The 19,192-nt window shown below is 35.5% G+C and overlaps 2 protein-coding genes, 3 non-coding genes and 1 pseudogene across 5 annotated transcripts; 4 read left to right on the forward strand and 2 right to left on the reverse strand.

The window, feature by feature from the left end:
• Positions 1–1,520: 1,520 nt before the first annotated feature.
• TRNAS-AGA (transfer RNA serine (anticodon AGA)) lies at positions 1,521–1,602 on the forward strand. Its single transcript has one exon. It is a non-coding gene; the product is annotated as a tRNA-Ser (tRNA).
• Positions 1,603–6,278: 4,676 nt separating this feature from the next.
• On the forward strand, positions 6,279–6,884 carry LOC149013892 (21 kDa protein-like). Its single transcript, XM_089157756.1, has one exon. It carries the CDS (start codon positions 6,279–6,281, stop codon positions 6,882–6,884), a length of 606 nt encoding a protein of 201 aa, XP_089013882.1.
• A 2,378-nt stretch (positions 6,885–9,262) lies between these two features.
• Positions 9,263–10,644, forward strand: LOC149013893 (pectinesterase inhibitor 7 pseudogene; annotated as a pseudogene).
• Positions 10,645–10,808: 164 nt separating this feature from the next.
• On the reverse strand, positions 10,809–10,881 carry TRNAE-CUC (transfer RNA glutamic acid (anticodon CUC)). Its single transcript has one exon. It is a non-coding gene; the product is annotated as a tRNA-Glu (tRNA).
• A 989-nt stretch (positions 10,882–11,870) lies between these two features.
• Positions 11,871–11,952, forward strand: TRNAS-AGA (transfer RNA serine (anticodon AGA)). Its single transcript has one exon. It is a non-coding gene; the product is annotated as a tRNA-Ser (tRNA).
• Positions 11,953–15,734: 3,782 nt separating this feature from the next.
• Positions 15,735–16,679, reverse strand: LOC149013896 (21 kDa protein-like). The gene has a single exon (XM_089159998.1). It carries the CDS (start codon positions 16,637–16,639, stop codon positions 16,043–16,045), a length of 597 nt encoding a protein of 198 aa, XP_089016124.1. The 5' UTR covers positions 16,640–16,679; the 3' UTR covers positions 15,735–16,042.
• Positions 16,680–19,192: the final 2,513 nt, after the last annotated feature.

Here is a 19,192-nt window from a genome sequence, read left to right on the forward strand (position 1 = left end):
GAGATCCTAATTTTTTTGGAAAAATTACATAATCAACAACAATTAGGTGTTTTTTTTTTTGGGTAAACAACACTTCATCCATTAAAAAAAAAAAAGTACAAACACAGCTGTATGAAAAACACAAGGTTCAAACCGATCCAAAGAGCAGATAGTAACCTAAACTGTCATACATGCAATAGACAGGGTCATCTTGAGTAAGGGATGGGTCAAGCCCAATATACTTTAGAAAGAAAATTACAATAAATACAACACCAAGTAAGCACCGACGACACCCACATAGGGGAACAAAATACACGCCTCAAAAGCGGACACATAACACGCTTCAAGGTTGATGTTTACAAAACTAACTAGTGATTGTTTGACTCAACAAAAATAGTTTATCTTAGGTTTTGGTTTAGAAAACTAGCCAAAACAGTTCCATCACCCATCTAACGATTTATTTGGACAGTTATACCCTCTTTCCTTCTCTTGCAGTGCCTCCATCTTGATCTTCTTCAGAAGGTGGAAAGGGTGAGAACCTCTTCTTCAGTTTTATCCATCCGTACTCTTCCTTGTTTTTGTTCCTTTGGAAACCTTTATTCCGTCAAATCTCATTGCTAGCTGCTGCTCAACAAATCTTTACTCCAAGATCGGCACCAAAAGAAAGGGCATTTCAGTTTGGCCCTTCTGAAAGAATTCCGTGTAGAACATCATCCTTTTTAATCTTAATTTCTTCGCATTTCATTAACGATACAAACGAAATTAATATAAAATTCGGATTAAATATTTCTCTCTCCCAAGTCCTATGAGATCTACCTCTTAATGGAATGGAATTTAAATAAATATGTACTCATGCATGATAGGGTTTTCTCGAGTGCTTCTGAGAAGCAACAAGTGAAAGGGAATGAAGAACAACAGTTTTGGTTTTGAATTAGGGTTTTATAGTGATTGCTTTTTATGCCCAAGTTCCTAGCGATTTCTGGCGATTTGTATTTTTGTGGCAGATCCATTATGAGATAAACTAATGACTTCACCATCGAATCATGTTAACCCTGATCAGTCCAGCACCTAGTCGAATAGATTAATGGGAATTTTTTTATGGAGTTTGGAGCTTTAGCACGTCTTCCTAAATGTAGAACAGGTGAAGGGGGTGAAATGGAGCTTGCAAGTTCAGGGAATGAGAAAAAAGGAAGATAGGTGAGGATTGCAAGATAGGAGGAAGAAGAAAGATTGGACTCGGGTTAGGGCATGCTGGTGGCAACAGAACTAAATGCGAAAGGAATGGAGGGGTAAAACAGTCAAAATAAATTTTAATGAGCCGGTGATATCACTTTGGTTAGTTTTGTAAATTCAACCTCAAAATAAGCTATTTTTGTTGAGTGACTTGAGTCAAACATTCAGTGTTTAGTTTTGTAAACATAAATTTAATTGTTGTTAATTATGTAAGTTTATCAATTTTCTTTTCATTGAATGGGGATACCGAATGCACAACACCGAGTTTAATCATCAATATATTTGATCAATCCACAATTAGCAAGACAGTGGACGTGCCGGAGTGGTTATCGGGCATGACTAGAAATCATGTGGGCTTCGCCCGCGCAGGTTCGAATCCTGCCGTCCACGATTTTCGTGTTTCACTTTTTCATTCGTACCGATTTAAATAGGGTTTTTATTTTTTATTTTTTTATTTTTATAAATTTATATATTTCATAATATTGTTTTGTTGTAAGGTGTTTACTTTCGTGTTGCATCAGACTTTGTCATTCGTACCGATTTACACAGGTTTTTTTTTTAATTTTCTTAAAATAATATCTAGAAAAAAGATGCGGTGCATATATAAATTTATATATATATTTCATAATACTGTTTTGTTGTAAGGTGTTTATTTTCGTGTTGCTTTAGACTTTTTCATTCGTACCGATTTAAATAGGTTTTTTTTTTTAATTTTTTATTTAAATTAATATGTTTCATAATACTGTTTTGCTGTAAGGTGTTTTTTGGTTCAGATTGTACTCAATCATGGAAATATTTTGGCAATATCGGCAAAAAAATGGTCGAACCGAGACTACAATATCGTCGGAACGCCAAAAAATGGTCGCCAGCCGAACCGAACCTGAGAAATATTGTTGGAGACAACACTATTTCACCCACTTGACTCCCTCTTCGTGTTGAGCTAGTTGGGAGCCAGCAACCTTATGCTTTGAAAAAAAAAATTTTTTGCCTTCCGATGATGACCAAACATCACACAAGATGAAGATGAGTTATTTACATTTTTGTTATTGAGTTATGTTTGGCGGTTTGGCATTTAAGTGACATACGTGGCATTTGTTAAACCATGGAATTGTTTAAAAAAAAAAAACAAAAACACAAGTACATGATTTGACTAGTTGAATTGTTTTATTATTTTTTCAAATGTTATATTGACGTTTTGTTGGTACATGAATTGATTAGTTGAATTGTTTTATTATTCACAGCAACGAACCACTAAATTTACATATCAAGAATTGCTTTTTAATCATAACCCATCGCTTTCCTCTTGTTTGTACAAAAGCTGGTGGTTGTTTTTATAGAAACTCAAAATTCATTCCGGATTTGTAAACTGCTTATGGCGTCTTTTTCATGCAGGAATCCCAATTAATGCGATACTCGTCAAATGGAATCAAATACAGATCACTGCGTGTTTTGTGGTTGTAGTACTAAATTAAGTTGGCATCTATTCTTCACTTGTGAATGGATGCAGAGGATTTGGACGGCGGGACCCATAGGACTAAGAACATAATTGTTGCTTTTTTCTAATATCGTTGATTTCTGCTTAGACCTGTTCTATAACTGAAATCTTGACAAACCTATGTTAAGATGGATAATCTCCATTATAAGTATTACCTGCTATAGTGTGTGGCGGTTGAGCAATGCAATAATTTTCAGGAAAGTTCTAGCTGATCTTAAAAGAGTGTTGACTTATATAAATACTTGGTGTCAAGAACTAGAGTCCGGATCAGCGACCCCAACCGGGGCACACAAAGTGCTCCCCCGACACTTCCTGACCACAAACATTAGTTGGGCCCATGGTGAAAAACACTTTTTGGAAAAAAATAAAAAAAAAAAAGTTTTTTTTTCACTAGTGGGACCCACTGGTTTTTGTGGTCAGGAAGTCATGGGGGAGCACAAAGAGTGCTCCCCCGACAGGGAGAAGATCCGGATTCCAAGAACTACATTTAGACCCGCCTGGGCTTTCAAACACTAACCCCCCGACAGGAAGAAGATCCGGATTCCAAGAACTACATTTAAACTGCGCCTTAAACCCCCCTAGTATCTACAATTAGAGAAGCTAGACAGGGGAATGAATTTCTATGAAATGCAATCCATAGTGCCATGGAATCTCACAATGTTATTATGTGTAGGAACAATACAACACTCAACCAAGAAAGCGGGGTGCTGTTGGGGATTAACTCATCCAGGAAATATAATCTATTGCTGGAGCGGTAAATATGTGGGAAGCCTGTTTATTGCGACTCTAGCCAAAGGGTTAGCATCGGGATTGAGACTTGTGATAAAACACAAACTGCGGCTCAACTTAATTTTAACTAACTGGGAGCAGCTCAGAGAGTTCATACCCGAGCCACGAATTTCATGCCCTTTGGAAGCAATCCAAGATCTTTTGTATTTAGCACCCAAGATAGAGGACACACCGATTGAAACAGATGAGAAACAAGAGTTCCTAAAGAGGGCTAGACTCATACCCAAAAAAATTTGTGGTAGTAATTACTGTTAGCGGAAGTAGCATTAGGAGAAGAAGAACCATGGGAATGGCAGAATTTGTAGTAGTAATTACTAATTTTATTTGTTTTCTTGTATCAACAAAAAAAAAATTTGTTTTATTATTTTTTCAAATTTTATAATGACGTTTTAAGGAAATTTCAAATTAAGATTATTATATATTTTTTAAAACTTTACACTGACGTGTTGCAGATATGTAACATATATATTTGTTTTGCATTTTCAACAGACATTTTGCAGGTACGTGTCGCCTTTTTTTCTTGCCGTTTCGCCTAGTTTGCTAAGTAATGAACTGATGAAATCAAGTGAGATTTCATACCCTAGTTGTACATGTTGATATATACTTTTTTGGGTAAATGTAACATGTTCAGATGTCCACCCCATCATATGTTTGAGAAATATGTCTCAGTAACTCATATATGGCGTAGCAACCAACTTAACTGGCCATGAGTCCATGACTTGTGTGTTTGATTCTTTAGCTCGGTTCGCTCCTCTAACTTTTCTTCTTTTTTATTTTTATTTTTATTTTTTTTTTTTTATTAATATCAAAATTCTACAAAATCTGATCAAGAATGAGTGCAGTAAAAGGCAAGTTTCTAGTTAGACTCATCACCATGTACATGCATCTTACATATATAATCATCAATAATGTCTGTTCAAAAGAATATTCAAGTGTAATTACCAACTCTATGATTATCTCTCCTCTTTACATTCGAAGAAGAAGAAAAGGAAACAAAAAAAAACTTGTTAATATATTTTTCATAAAACTGTCTTTTTTGATGTCATAATAGTGTTTTGGTGCAGCTTGTTTATCTGTCGCACTCATAATTTGAACTTTTGGACAAAAGATAAATACAAGATTTTATTATTTATTAAGTCGTAAATTTCTTATCCCATATTATTTCATATTGGTTTTTATCAACTTAGCCAACTTAAGTTTGTTGTTGAATAATTGTTATGTAGAGGGTAGTAAAAGGTAGAGCTAGATCCTCTACAATTTCCTATAATTATTCCCTAAGATTTTGGATATATAGTAGGTAATTATCCAATAGTAAGAGTTAAAACTCAATTAAATACTTACAAAAAAAAAAAAAAACTCAATTAAATACTGAATCTAATAAATTTCTAAAAATTAATCACATAATTTTTCAATAAAAATGAGTGTAGTAAAAGGCAAGCTTTTAGTTAAACTCACCTCCATGACTTACTTGCATCTCACATATCTACTCATCAATAATTTATGTTCAAAAGAATATTCAAGGATAAGCTTCCACCTCTATGATTATCCCTATTCTTTTTATATATATATATATAACTGTGATATATATATATATATATGGATATATATTTAGATTGATATATATATATATGTTTGGTGATACTTGTATTTATATGGTATATTGTGTTTTGGATTTATATATATATGATATATTGATATATATGAAAAGCTTGTCATTATATTTTTCATAAAAATGGTTTTTTGTTTTTTTGGATTGACATCATAATGATGTTTTGGTGCAACTTGTCTTTCTGTTGCACCATAACTTGTGCTTTTGGACTAAATGATAAATGCAAGATTTTGTTATTTATTAAGATTTAAATTTTTTGATTTCATATTACGAGATATTGTCAATATAGGGCGGGTAGAGTGGTAAAAACTCATACTTCTAAGAAAAGAGGTCATAGGTTCGACTATTACAGATGACTAGAGAATGGAAAGGTGGATCTTCAATAGATTCAATTTTCTGTCGGATTTTAATTGTGAATATTAGATAATTAATTACTGGTTTAGTAAAAAAAATAATAATAATTACCAGGTTTTGTATTCTTTTTTAAGAATTAATCACCATGTGTTACAATTCTAAATATGATCACAATAATTTGTGGAGGATACGAATCCAGCGCAAGGCCCATTTAGAAGTTAGAACCCTCCAATATTTGTTATTAAATTAAAAAGAAAAGAATATTAATATAATAATAGACATGCATTGCATATGTGATTATCACATGACAAGCCATGTAGGGTGCCACACATAACGGATTTCCATCCGAATTTTCTTCTGAAACTCAGAATCTTGCTTTCCGGGCAAAATGGGTGTCGTGCAGGAAACACGTGAAAATGTTTTGTTAAGGACGACGACACCCACCCCGATGTCAGTTGACATTTGACTAAATACACGTGTCTCCATCTGATCTACGAGTTCTTGCCCATCAAAGCCATAAAACCTGGAGATCTCCTTATCATTATTATGTCAGATTAATAGCATAATAGAATCCTAATTATCTGCTAATTAATTATAGAGACTAAATCCTACTCAAATCCTAAAACTCAGAATATCTAATCGTATCACACCATGAACGGAACGGAGTTACGGAACGGAAGTGGTCCAACCACAACAGTAGTATAAATACTCTGTGCATCCCTTCTTAGATCGACAGGTTCATTGCAGATGAAAAGCTTCAGATCCCCACATTCCATGGCAGCCACCATTGTCGTTGCTCTTTTGGTTTTAAGCTCAAGCATGATCAGCTGCAGGGCAACCACAACCACCAACACCAAAACCGTTTCTTGCAACACCAGCTACATCAGCTCTAGCTGTTCATGCACCAAGTACCCCAAATTGTGTTACAGTTCTCTCTCTCCCTACGCATGCACCGTCGGGACAAACCTCACCCAGTTGGCCATAGTTGCACTGGATGTGAGCTTGAGTTCAACCCAGAACACATCAGCCCTGGTTAATCAGCTGTCAAACACAAATGGGTTGATGATCAACGAGACGAATTCCATTAAAGATTGTGTGTATGAGATTGGAGATGCAATATCTGAGCTGAAACTGTCTATTGAGGAGATGAAGGTTCTTGGGGGTTCTGATTATGATTCCAAGTTAAGCAATATAGAGACATTGGTGCGTGCTGCTTCGATGGACGATAACACCTGCTTACAAGGATTGGATGGATATGGTAACGGGAAGCTGGAAAAGAGAATCAGAAACTGTGTTAAGAACACTTCCAAGTTGACTAGCAATGCTTTTGCAATCACTGCTGGCCTTTACCATGACAAGAAGTCCAAGTACCGCCACCCTCCCCCACCATCTCCTGAATCTCAATCATCTCTGTTGATTAATTAATAAGCACTTCGGGGACATATATTTTCATCTATCTGTATCTGATCTTTCTGTGTAATGCATATCATATCACATAATATTCTTATGATCAAAGAACTCTTTTCTTAATTTACTTTATAAAAAGCCTTTGAATCATGAAAAAAAAGTAAAATCTGACACATAATCGAATGTTAACTAGTACAGTTCATATAGAACACAATCAAAGCATAGGATATATGGTGAGATATTCATTTAAAATACCTTTTAAAATTCATTTGAGAAAGTTGACTCTACTACAAACAGTGTCAAGATCTTCTCCACCCAAGCCGTCAATGTTTTCATCCTTTCAAATTCACATAAGGCCTAACATAGGCGATCATGCAAGTTAATTGAAAAAGCTATGAATTCTACAAACATGGGTGATGATACTTCTCCACTTACAAATACGAGGAAGTTACAAGATCAACACACCCACTTCAATTCAATAAAAAGGGTGTTAGATTATTTTTTTTCTTCTTTTTCTAAAGCTGGTTGAGTTTATTTCATGTTGAAGAGCTTAAAGTTGCTCTTTTTCAGAGTGGTTCTAGTTGAAAACCCATGGATGCAGTGGATGGTGGGGGAGCCTTAAGATTCGGTTGGATTGACATCTTTACATAGGAGATTGTCTGCCACCACAGTGGCAAAAAGTTCATCCACTTATAAACATCTCCAATTAATATTATTATCATGTAAATGATGTGATAGAAGACCCGTTTTTTTCTTTCTTTTTTGCAGTAAAGAGATTGAACCCTTGTTGCAAAAAAGAAAAACAAAAGGTAAGATATACCTAAGCTTAGATAAATACTGTGTAGCAATTATTTTTTCTGTATTAAAGTTTTCCCTTATGCTTCGTCTGCTTCTAACTTAAAATTTTATTATATATTTTGTAGTGAAAATAAACATTGAAAAACTTTTCAGCAGGTTTTACATAAAAAGTAAATTAATTCTTGTATAAACGTAAATGTGAATTGATAAGCATAATTTTCACCACATTACTACATTAGAATACAATTTTTAGTCGATAACAGCATGGTTATCTCTCTTTTCTTTTCCTTTTCTTTTTTTAATTTTTTTTATAGAACATGGTTATCTCAAAATGTTCTTTTTCTGATTATTCTTGTTATTAGAAAATGTGAATTAGTTCTTCTTCTTTTTCCTGAAAGGGTAAATATCCTATTACCACAATGTGTCCCAACCACCCCCGATTTCAGGAGAAATTTCTGGCCAATTAATGGACTTTTTCTTAGATTAGTAAGTAATAATTAGAGACTAAATATCATAATTACTATGACTACCCAAATGCATTATAATACAACTTTGCCATCAAATCGATGTCTAATCCTGCTAAGTTATTTATTAACGATGTTATACCCCATCTACGTGAGACATCATCAGCGAGGAAACATGAAGTACTCTTAAATTATAGTTTGTGGGAAATTTGTTATGATTGTAAGGATCCAACGGACTTGATAATCTCCTTACCTAAAAGCAAAAAAAGTAAATAAAGTGGACTTTACATGGAGAATTCCACCATAACCATGGTTCGAAGTGTTGGCGATATATTGCTATGTCGGAGTAGAGCGATACGACACCCCCCTTCCGACATGAGGTCTACAATAAGTCGATGATATATCGTTGATATGTTGCCAATGTCACTAATATGTCGCTTCTCTCTCTTGTCTCTTGCATTTTAATTCTATTTTGCTCTGATTTTCGACATTTATGAATATATCTTGCTTCATTATCGACGACTAATACATTGTTTGTGTCAATCAAGTGGGATTCCATACAAATCCGCGATTTTTTTAGTTACGCTCGCATATAGTCGAGCATGTATGGATTAAGAACATTAGTTTAGGCGATGTTTAGATCAAAATAACGCTCCTAGTATGTTTATTGGTCTCAATTAAGTTAGCCACTATACAATAAAATTCAGACTAAAATGATCTCAAATACCCCTCGAAATTAGGGGTTGATTTTTCATCGACACCCCTCCAAATGTTACCCAACATATAGTGATATGTCGCCATGTTGGTGGTGTTGCCAGCCATCGACACAACGACACATAGCGATTTTCGAATCTTGACCATAACACACTTGCATCATTAGTGTTTGAATTCTGGAAATTTTTTTTTTGTTTTTTTCTTTTCTTCAAACTGAGGTTTGCTCGAGTCACTCAGTAGCCAGTTCTCAATGAGTGCCACATGTCTCTTGTTTATTTCTAACCCTTGGATATAATATTCAGTCTAACCATTTTGGTTCATCAATCAAACCAAATAATAAATAATTAAGAGCTAGAAATAGATAAAGATATAGATATGGGACACTCACTGAGAGCTGGCTTATAAGGATTGATCGTTTCTTTGAAAATGAGTAAAACCTAAGCGTTTGGATTCTCTTTTGCAAATCCCCTGCCATTCAGGTAGCACCTCTCACCAGCCTTGTTGAGTTGTTGTTCTTGTTCTATAATCCTCCCCCTGTTAATCCCTTCCAAGTAGCAGGAGTTTCTATGCCGAACTCGCTGTTCTGTTTTCAGTGGTGGTGTTAGTTGTTATCTTTCATCTCTCTCGCCTTTCGCTTTCTGCCTCTCACATACATATCTAACAGATGGTTCAAGGAGTCGTATCATTTCTCTATGGATGATATTGATAGAGATTGGTGATTTTTATTGACACTTTAAGGCTTACAAATATCTGGTGTACATATTGATCGATTACTGAAACCCTGATTCTGAAACTACATGATTTCTTCTTTTTTTTCCATTTAGAGTTTAGCATTATCTAGCTATAGAGGAGGACCATTTAATAATTTGGATGATTAAGCTTGTGAAGGGGAAGGGTGCATGAGGTGGGTTGGCGCCGGTCACAGTCTGCCTCACAGAGTCGTATATACTTGAAACACAGAGGAGAATAGCACTGGTTGGGTACTTGTTAATGTCTTTTCTTGTACCTACAAGTCTTGGTCTGAAGATGGATGCAGCAGTGTGAAACAAGGTAAAGAGAGCTTCCCCTATATGCAGGAGACGAGAAGTCATTACTTCCTCATCTCAGTTTCCAAGTCATTAATTTTTCACCTAGATGAAAAGTTCTGCAACTTCTGGGCTAACTCCTGTAGCCCTTGTCTGTTTCTTTCTGAGCATCTTATACATGAAAACCTGCACAGGACAGGAGGGAGATTTGGAGTTCATCAAGACTTCATGTGGGGTGACCCTGTATCCAGATTTGTGCTTCCAGACACTGTCAGGTTATGCTAACAGTGTTCATCAGAGCCCCATACGATTAGCTCAAGTGGCACTCATCGTCAATCTGAGGAGCCTTCGATCGACTTCAAACACGCTGGTGGGCTTATCTAAAGAGAATGCCACGGCCAGTCCTAGAGAAGCAGCAGCCATTGCAGACTGTGTTGAAACCATTGGTGATTCTATGGACGAGCTTCAACAATCCTTAAGGGAGATGAAACTCCTGTTTGGTCCTGAATTCTATTTCAGATTAAGCAACATACAGACATGGGCTAGTGCTGCTTTGACAAATGAAGATACGTGTATGGATGGATTTGAAGGAGACGCCATGAATGGTAATATCAAGACTACAATTTGGAATTGTATAGAGAGGGCTGCCCATCTGACCAGCAATGCCTTGGCTCTAATCAATAAGTTGTCTTCCATAGCATTCACCGAACATCATCAAGTTCATCTTCCGTGATTTTCTTACTCTGCAGAGATGATTTCTGTAAAAATATTGTGTTACAAATTACAATATGGTAATAACCAGTAGGAAGCTACGCTAGAGTATGGTAACAATATTTTGTGAATAAATTATACTTTTTATTCTTGTATGTATATGGTGGACTTGGACTTGTATGGTGAAGTGAATTTAGTTGAAAAGATTAAAAAAAAAAAAAAAAAATTGTTTCCGTTGCCGGGACTTGAACCCGGGTCTCTCGGGTGAGAGCCGAGTATCCTGACCAACTAGACTACAACGGATATAAGACTTTATGCGGCTAGAAAACTATCAAGTGTAAACCCAAGCATTCCTCAACTTAAAAAGAAATCTAAATATTCAGACATAAAAACAATTCTAATCTCAATTAATAGCTAAAAAGATCGAATTTTTAATAGACAATTCCAACTAGTAATTAAGTAAATATAATATATTTTTACACTGGTCACGAGGGCTGAGGACCCATAGGTTCAAGAGATGGGAGGGGAAGAAGAGAAGAAAAGTGTGGAGAAATAGAGAAATATTCTTTCTAATGTATGAGCACTAAATAAAATCAAATTAATATATGACATTGTGTTGAATTCAATTTGATTTTTTTCATACACTCACTTAAATGTATGTAAAGATTTACTCAGCTGATCTTGTTGAATAAGAGAAGAAAACTAGGAACAATAGCAATTGCTTCCTGAAATTGAATGCAGAAACTTTTTAGGAGACAAAGGTTTGTGGGTTTTTGACCTAGAAAAATCAAATAATTGGATTTTGTTCTAAAGCCATCTATGGATTTGTTAACCTACTTTTGTTAGCATTTGATCTTTAATAGCCTTTTTAATTTATTATTAAGTGAAATGATTGACATGAAGAGAATATAGTCAATCAAATAAAGACATTGCAATGCAAGGTGATATAACTGAAAGAGGATAAAAATAAGATTTTGAACAATAGCTGACCTTTTATGTCTATCAAGGCCCAACTTGGGGCTCTACATTGTTTGGCCAAATGAAGAGATCACTTTTAAAATTTATCAAAAAAAATAAAAAAAGGAATTAATTTAAAAATATTGCACAAAATGTAAATGGAAATAAAAATACGATTTGTGATCCAACGATAGTAAAGAAATACTCCAATTTTAATCATGTCTATAGCTTGAGATCCCAATTTCCTTTCTCTTTTTAATGGAAACACCAAATGCTTAGCCCTAATTCAGAAATTATAATATAAAAAAATAACTGGCATTATTGTGTACATGTCGGTGGACGTGCCGGAGTGGTTATCGGGCATGACTAGAAATCATGTGGGCTCTGCCCGCGCAGGTTCGAATCCTGCCGTTCACGTTTTTGGAAATTTTTTTCATGATTCTTAGTTCTTACTGATTTAAATAAATTTTATTATAATCTATGAAATCTGATCTCTTTTTCTTTCCTCTTTCTCTGTTTTTTCCTTTATAAGATTCTACAAAATCTAATCAAGAATGAGTGTAACAGTGGTCAACTTTCTAGTTGTACACTCATTAATAATATATATCTCTTCAAAAGAAGATTAAGGACAAGCTACCATCTCTATGATTATCATATCTCTCTACTTTTTACATCAGACGAGCTTGTTAATACTTTTATTAATTATAAAACAGAGTTTGATAGATATATTGATGTAACTTGTTGATGCGTGCACTCAGAAAGCTGATTGTTTTGGTCTTTAATCAATCTTGAAACTCATTTAGAAACAGTACTGCACCAATCTTTTAATGGATATAGTAACAGAAAACTGGAAAAAAATATCAGAAAGTGTGTTAAAAACACTGTCAAGTTTACTAGCAATGCTCTTGCAATCGTTGCTGGCCTCAACCATGACAAGAAGTCCAAGCCAAAAGGCTATTCACCTCCACCATCTCCTGAAAATCAATCGTCTTTTCTAATTAGTTGATAAGCACTTTGGGGACATATTTTCATTTATATCTGTAGATGATTTTTCTGTATCATGCAGATCACTTAAGTTCAGATTCAAGATTTCTTAAATACGACATCCACATAAGAGATCGATTGCTACCATTGTGGTAGAAGCACATCTACATTTAATGTTGTTTTCATACAAATGATGAGAAAAATCCTAGTCCTAAGAAGAAGAAAAAAATTGTATAATATACGTAACTAGACAAGTAATGTGTTGCAATCAACTTTCGTTATATTAAAATTTTTCCTTTCTCACCAAAAAATAGTTTCCTTAAGCTTCATTTAATTGTTTTAAATGTAAAATTTTATTATATATTCTTTAATAAAAATAAAAATGGGAAAAACCTTTCAACATGCAAAATTATAACCTCAAAATGAATTAATTCTTGGATTAAAGTAAATGTGAATCGATAATTCTCACTTTTTTGTGTGCCTATACTATTTCTTTACTTCAAAGTCACCAAAAGTGGAGTGAGTTCACTAGGTTTTCTCGAGAAGTTTTTTATCTTTTACAAAACTTACAACTAAAAATCATAATTATTTCTCTCACCATATATTATACAAAGGCTGACACTTCCTTTTTTTTTTTTTTTTGTTTTTGATAAACTAATTTTCATTCCAAAGACAAAGAGACAAGATATTTCAAGTTACACATCTTGACAAACCAAACAGTAGATACCATCCAATCTTTTCTACTCGATAAGAATACTAACTTTATTAAGGTTTAAGAAAGTCATCCACTTCCAGAATTCAGGAAGAAAGATGTTCCCACCACACTAGCATACAATTTTTCATCATTTTTTTTGGTAAATTCAAATTTTCATCAATAACAGCATGATTATATTACAATATCCCTTTTCTGATGATAATAAACATTAAGAAATGTGAATTAGTAAAAATAAATTTCCTCTGTGATTGTAGATTATCTTATTACTAAATCTGTATACTGTCCATCCCAACCCCCAACTTGAGTATAGAAATATCTGGCCAATTAAACTTTGTCTCTCACTTTCTTAGATTACTAATTAGTCTTTATTAACATATGAGATTAATCAATACAAAGAAAAACATGCAATAATTACTATGAGTACCAAATGCATTATGATACAAATTTGCAGTCACATCGATGTCCAATCCTGCTAACGGATTTATTACCCAATATCATATGAACCTTAAAAATCTCATAATTCGAAGGAAGAAAAAAAGGGGGAGAATTAAAGAGGTCATGATTTGGAGAATTCCACTAAAACACGCCTGCATCGATCATTAGAGTTTGAATTTTGGAATTTATATCTTTTCTTAGAAAATAGGTAAAACCTCCTCTACTTTTAGATTCTCTGTTGCAAATCCCCTGCCATTCAGGTATCACCTTTCACCTGGCCTCATGCTTTTGATGGATTGATTTACTGTAATAAGATTCCTAAAAGTGGTGTCAATTAAGAACCTTATGATGATATTAATGATTAGAAATGTTTTAGCTAACTCTACCTAATCTGATCTGATCTGATCTCCACCAGTCTTGTTGTTCTTGTTCTATAACCCTCCCTAGTGAGCCCCTCCCCAGTTAATCACTTCCAACTTACAAGTTGCAGGAGTTTCTATGCCCTTGACTCTGTACTCTGTTTTGAAGTGATGGGCCATTCCTTATTCCGTCGTTGTCTCGCTTTTCGCTTTCTGGCTTTCACTGTTTCACATACATATCCAACAAATGGTTCAAGACTTCAAGTAATCTATCATTTCTCTACTCTGCATGAATGACATTGATATAGATCGATGCCCGAATCCCAGGCATATGTAAAATCAATTATTATTGACATTTGGAGGCTTTAAAATATCTGGTGTACGTACAATCGATTACTGAAAATACACAATTTCTTCTTTTTCCTATTCAGTGTTTAGTCTTATCTAACTATAGAGGAGGACCATTGAATAATTTGGATGATTAACCCTGTGAAGGGGATGAAGGGTGAGGTGGGTTGGGGCCTGGGGGTCACACTCTTGTCTCTCAGAGTCGTATATACTTGAAAAACAGAGGAGAACAGCAAGGTTGGGTACCTGTTAATAGTGTTTTTTCTTTCTTTAATGCATGTACAGGCTACAACAATAGAATATGGATTTTCAAGATTGGGTTCTTCTTACTTCCAGAACCCTCTTTGTTAGCTTATGTTTTGGATATTCGAGCGTTCATCTTTTGAAAGAGATACCCATATCCCAAAAAGCAACGATTGGTTTGGATTCTTTTGTATTTATTCACTTGAGTGGAGTTAGTTAATGATATCAGCAAATATGAGCAACCGATGAATCTCATCTATATTTTAATCACTCACCTTTCAATCAGATAAGTAGAAGGCGAAAGTTGCTAACGAAAGCAAATATTTAAGACCAGATTTGAAAATTGTAAGTGGAGTCAAAATTGACAGCCTACCCCAGAGGTATTTGAGCAGAAAACGACGTAATTTAATTTCATTCCGGGTTATCAAACCTTTTGTTTTACGTTTACTTTGAAGTGGGGTTGCCGTGAATCACGGCTGTCCATGAGGAGAGAAATCAAATCGTCAAGAACAAAGATTATAAAATAGTTATAAAGCGGAAGAATCGAAGAAAGAAGTCACAAATAACTGCAGGGTTTGAAACTATCTTTGATCGTGGGACCAAGATGAGTGGATTGTCAGATTGTGATAGTGGATCCAAAGTTCATAAATTGTAAGCCAAAGCCAGTAGTTTCTGGGCCACTGCCTTAAATAGTACGGCTTCCCTGTTTTGCAGAGTAGCTAATTGTTAAAACCTCTTTAAGTTATGGGGACTTGCCGACTCTTTATTGTGACCAATGGTTACAGAGATTACTGGTCAGTTATTTAATGGAGTTATTAATTTATAAGCCAAGGATGTAACACAAATGAGACAGTTATCCAAATCATGTTCACTGAAAGGTTCTTTCTGGTAAACCTCGTTTCATTGTTCATTGTTCAACAAAACCCAATTTATGGTTTTTGCACCCTTGTATGAATCCGACCTAATTCAACCTAACAAGTGCTATTATTGATGTTATTCCTAACAGTCATGAGTCATATCCATCAATCAGTCTATAACAATTCTGAGATGTTGAAGGTGATTGATAATCCCCTGTTTTGTCTCTGTTTCCATGTTACCTATACCCTGAAATCCCCGGTTTCAAAATCTCAGAGTGAAAGCGAATGAGAGAAAGAGAGAGCTAGCTTCAGAATCAACTTTCAGGCTAAAAGAGAAACTCCATATTTAATCACTGTAAGCACACTATCATATCACAAAGCTTGATCGAAAGCTTTAGATTTAACATTTACACTTGGACATTTTCTTACATATACACTCACTTCAGAGACACTCATATCAGGTCATTATAACGCAAGCAAAAACACAAACGAGAAGTAAGATCAAACCTAGAATCTTACTGCTAGAACAACACTTAAGAAGTCTGAAACTAGCTACCTAGGGCTTCTCATGGTCGGCGTTTGGAAGCATATCGGTTGATCAAGGCCAATGCGTTGCTGGTGACTTGAGCGACGTTGACGATTCTGGCTCTAATGGCAGTCTTAACATTCCCATCCATGCCGTGCCCGGCAAACCCATCAGAGCAAGTGTTCTCATCAGTAAGAGCAGCACTAACCCAGGTCTGAATATTGCTCATATGCCATGAAAAATCACTGGATCGACCCGTCTGATGCATCTCCTTCATGGAACGGCTGAGTCGATCCACACTGTCTCCCATGTTGTCCACACAATCCTTCACAGCCTGTCTCTGCCTGCCCTTCAAACCCTTCACCCGAGTCATCTTCGACACGTACGCTGCTGCGGATCTGGCCTTGTTGAGGCTCACTGAGAGTGCTGCCTCTGCCAACTGCTGTGGGTTTCGCTGGATTTTGTTGGCATAGCCTGAAAGGGAATGAAAGCAAAGGGTTGGGTAGCGAGTGGCACTACACGAGGTCTTGATGTATCCTAATGAAGTTGAACTTTTGCCGGCGTGAGCAGACTTGGCCGTGCCGGCGAAACAGAAGATGCAGAGGAGCAGGAAGAAGAAAAGAAGAGGTTTTGACATGTTTGAGATTGGATCTGAGCTTCTGGGTTGCTTGGATTGGTGACACACAGCAGAGGACGGAAGGGTTTAATTTATATACAGAGGGTGGTGAGAGATTGGTCTGAAGACCCGTGGTTGGGGCCACATGCCCATGTCACCTGGACCCCATTCAATTCAATTCAATTTGATTTGCACTGACATTACTGTCTAACTTGGTAATTTTAATTTGTTTAGAATTTTATATTAAAATGATTTTTGGGAAGGGGGGTTTGATAGGGATTTTTTTTTTTTTGACAGCTACATTAACGCGGGGCTCACGTAAGACATCCAGATTACAAAGATCAAGAAATCGAGGATCTAACAAATGCCAAAGAGTCCGGAACGCTACGGACATAGCCTTACCAACAAGAAAGTTTGCTACAGCACTACACTCCCTTTTAACATGAAAAAAAAGAAATATTTTGAAACCTAGAGATAAGATTCACCACGTCCAAGACTAAATTTTGAATGTTCAATGGAATCAGTTCCCTCTTGGTCACAAATTTGATCACCTCCACCGAATCTGATTCCACTAGGACATTGAAAAAGCCTTCCTCTAGAGCCCACAAAATACCTTCTCTAACAGCCAGGATTGCCCATCAGGACAGAGTCAAAAAAAAGTAGGAATCACGACCCCTATGATGGGAATATTAATATGCATCAGCAAGAGTCAAAAGTCAAACCCACAACCTCTTCACTAAGAGGCGTTGGTTTGATCACGTGTTTAATGAAAATTCAACTTTAGAGTATTCGAAAATTTTAAGCATAAAATGGGTGCTTTAACTTCTTCATTTTACTCTTCATTTTGAACACCAGTGCAATTTCCTCTAAAATTACTCAAATTTTGAATACGTCGGCCATGGTTAGTTGGAGAATATAAACACAGTTTTGCACAGCCAAGCATCCAATGCAGAATTGAGCAAAATTAAAGCATAGTACTACGTGGCCATCCCAATGCCAGGTTTTCATTTTTGTCCAAACCAGGTATTCTTCACTGTTGCTTAACATGCTTTCAACGTTCCTAAAACACTATCTATTGGAAGGTGAAAGTAATAAAAGAGGTGGTAGTTTTATTTAGATTTCTAATTAGTAGGATAATGATCAACACAGAACGAATCTTCAGGGGTTGTTGATCTCTTATGATGTTATCCAATTGGTAAGCGTTTCATGAAGTTTGCTATGTGGCTTGAATTCCCCTGATTCGCATGCTCTACATTTGAGCAAGTTGTGCATCTGTGCATTTGACCACTTGATGTCCTACCTGTGGTACTCAGGTTGATTGTTTATACCATTAATGTTAGGGATAACTCAGGAGAAAGGGTGACATTGAAAATATCACTATTAAAACAAATTCAATTTGAAAAGTAAAATGTTACTGGTAAAGATTGACAGCCAAAGCAATAATATTTTGAAGAAGAATGAAGCTATGGACCCAATCTCTTTAAAGATTCCATTTAGTCTTTGAGTATTCCATTTCTCAATCCTGCTAAAAGTGAAGAAGCCAAATGGTGTTTGTTACATGAATGATTTCTCACACTTTTACTTTTTAGCTGGTGGTACGTATTTGCCTTTCTACACAGCACCAGGGAGCATCATCATTTAAGTTAAAGGAGATTACCGACCTGGTCAGAAACTCGTTTGAGAACTTTCCCAAAAGATTACTTCTGAATCTGAGTAGACAGTAAAGAGTATTTCTCTACCTTTGTGTCTGCTCATAACAAATAAATAAATAGTAATAGCTTAGATATTGTCTTCCGGATTAGCATTGCCACCATTCTTGCAAAGCTCTTCATGCTTATCATTTTCAAGATCTAATAATTATAAAAATAAAAAGATCAGAGAAGAATTATGAGTCCCCATCAAAAGATCTAAAGGGTGGTGGGGACTAAAGCATGTGTTTTGCCTCCTTTGTGAATTCAGCTGAAAAGCCCAAATCAATATGGTTTGTTCCTGGCAATAACTGAAGCTTCACAAAGTCCTGGGGAAGTTAACTTGTCGATCTATGTGAAAGCATAATCACAAGCCTCCAAAGTAGTTTGTTCTTTATATTTTTCTTCTTAAAGAAAGCTATCTAAGTCTTTTAAGTCTTGGTCTAAAGATGCAGCAGTGTGTGAAATGGTGTGACAGAGAGATTAATGGTGATCAACTTTAACAAATACGACATGGGCACATACAGTTGGTGAAGAAAAACTGCTTATACTTCCATAAAAGGAGTAGATTGGCCGACCTAACTGGATAGAATTAAATATGATTCAAAAGCTTCCACTCTCATCAATCTTTTGATTTCGACATTAAGTGGAATAGATTAGATTAAAACAACTAGCTTATAAGCCAACTCCTACATATCTCCTTAGTTCAAGGTGGGGTGGAGTGAGCACTACAAAAAAAAAATAAATAAATAAATAAATAAGATCACTGAGAAACTTACCTTGGATTTGCCTGGAAGACTATAAATCAAACCCAGAAATGCTACAATAATGCAATGGTGACAGGAAATCACGTGAGCTTTGAGTGTCTTTTCTTTCATTCTTGTCC

Source organism: Hakea prostrata, chromosome 6 (genome assembly GCF_041222555.1).
Source record: "Hakea prostrata isolate BN-2017 chromosome 6, UWA_Hpros_2, whole genome shotgun sequence".
In the NCBI taxonomy this organism is placed as follows: Eukaryota; Viridiplantae; Streptophyta; class Magnoliopsida; order Proteales; family Proteaceae; genus Hakea; species Hakea prostrata.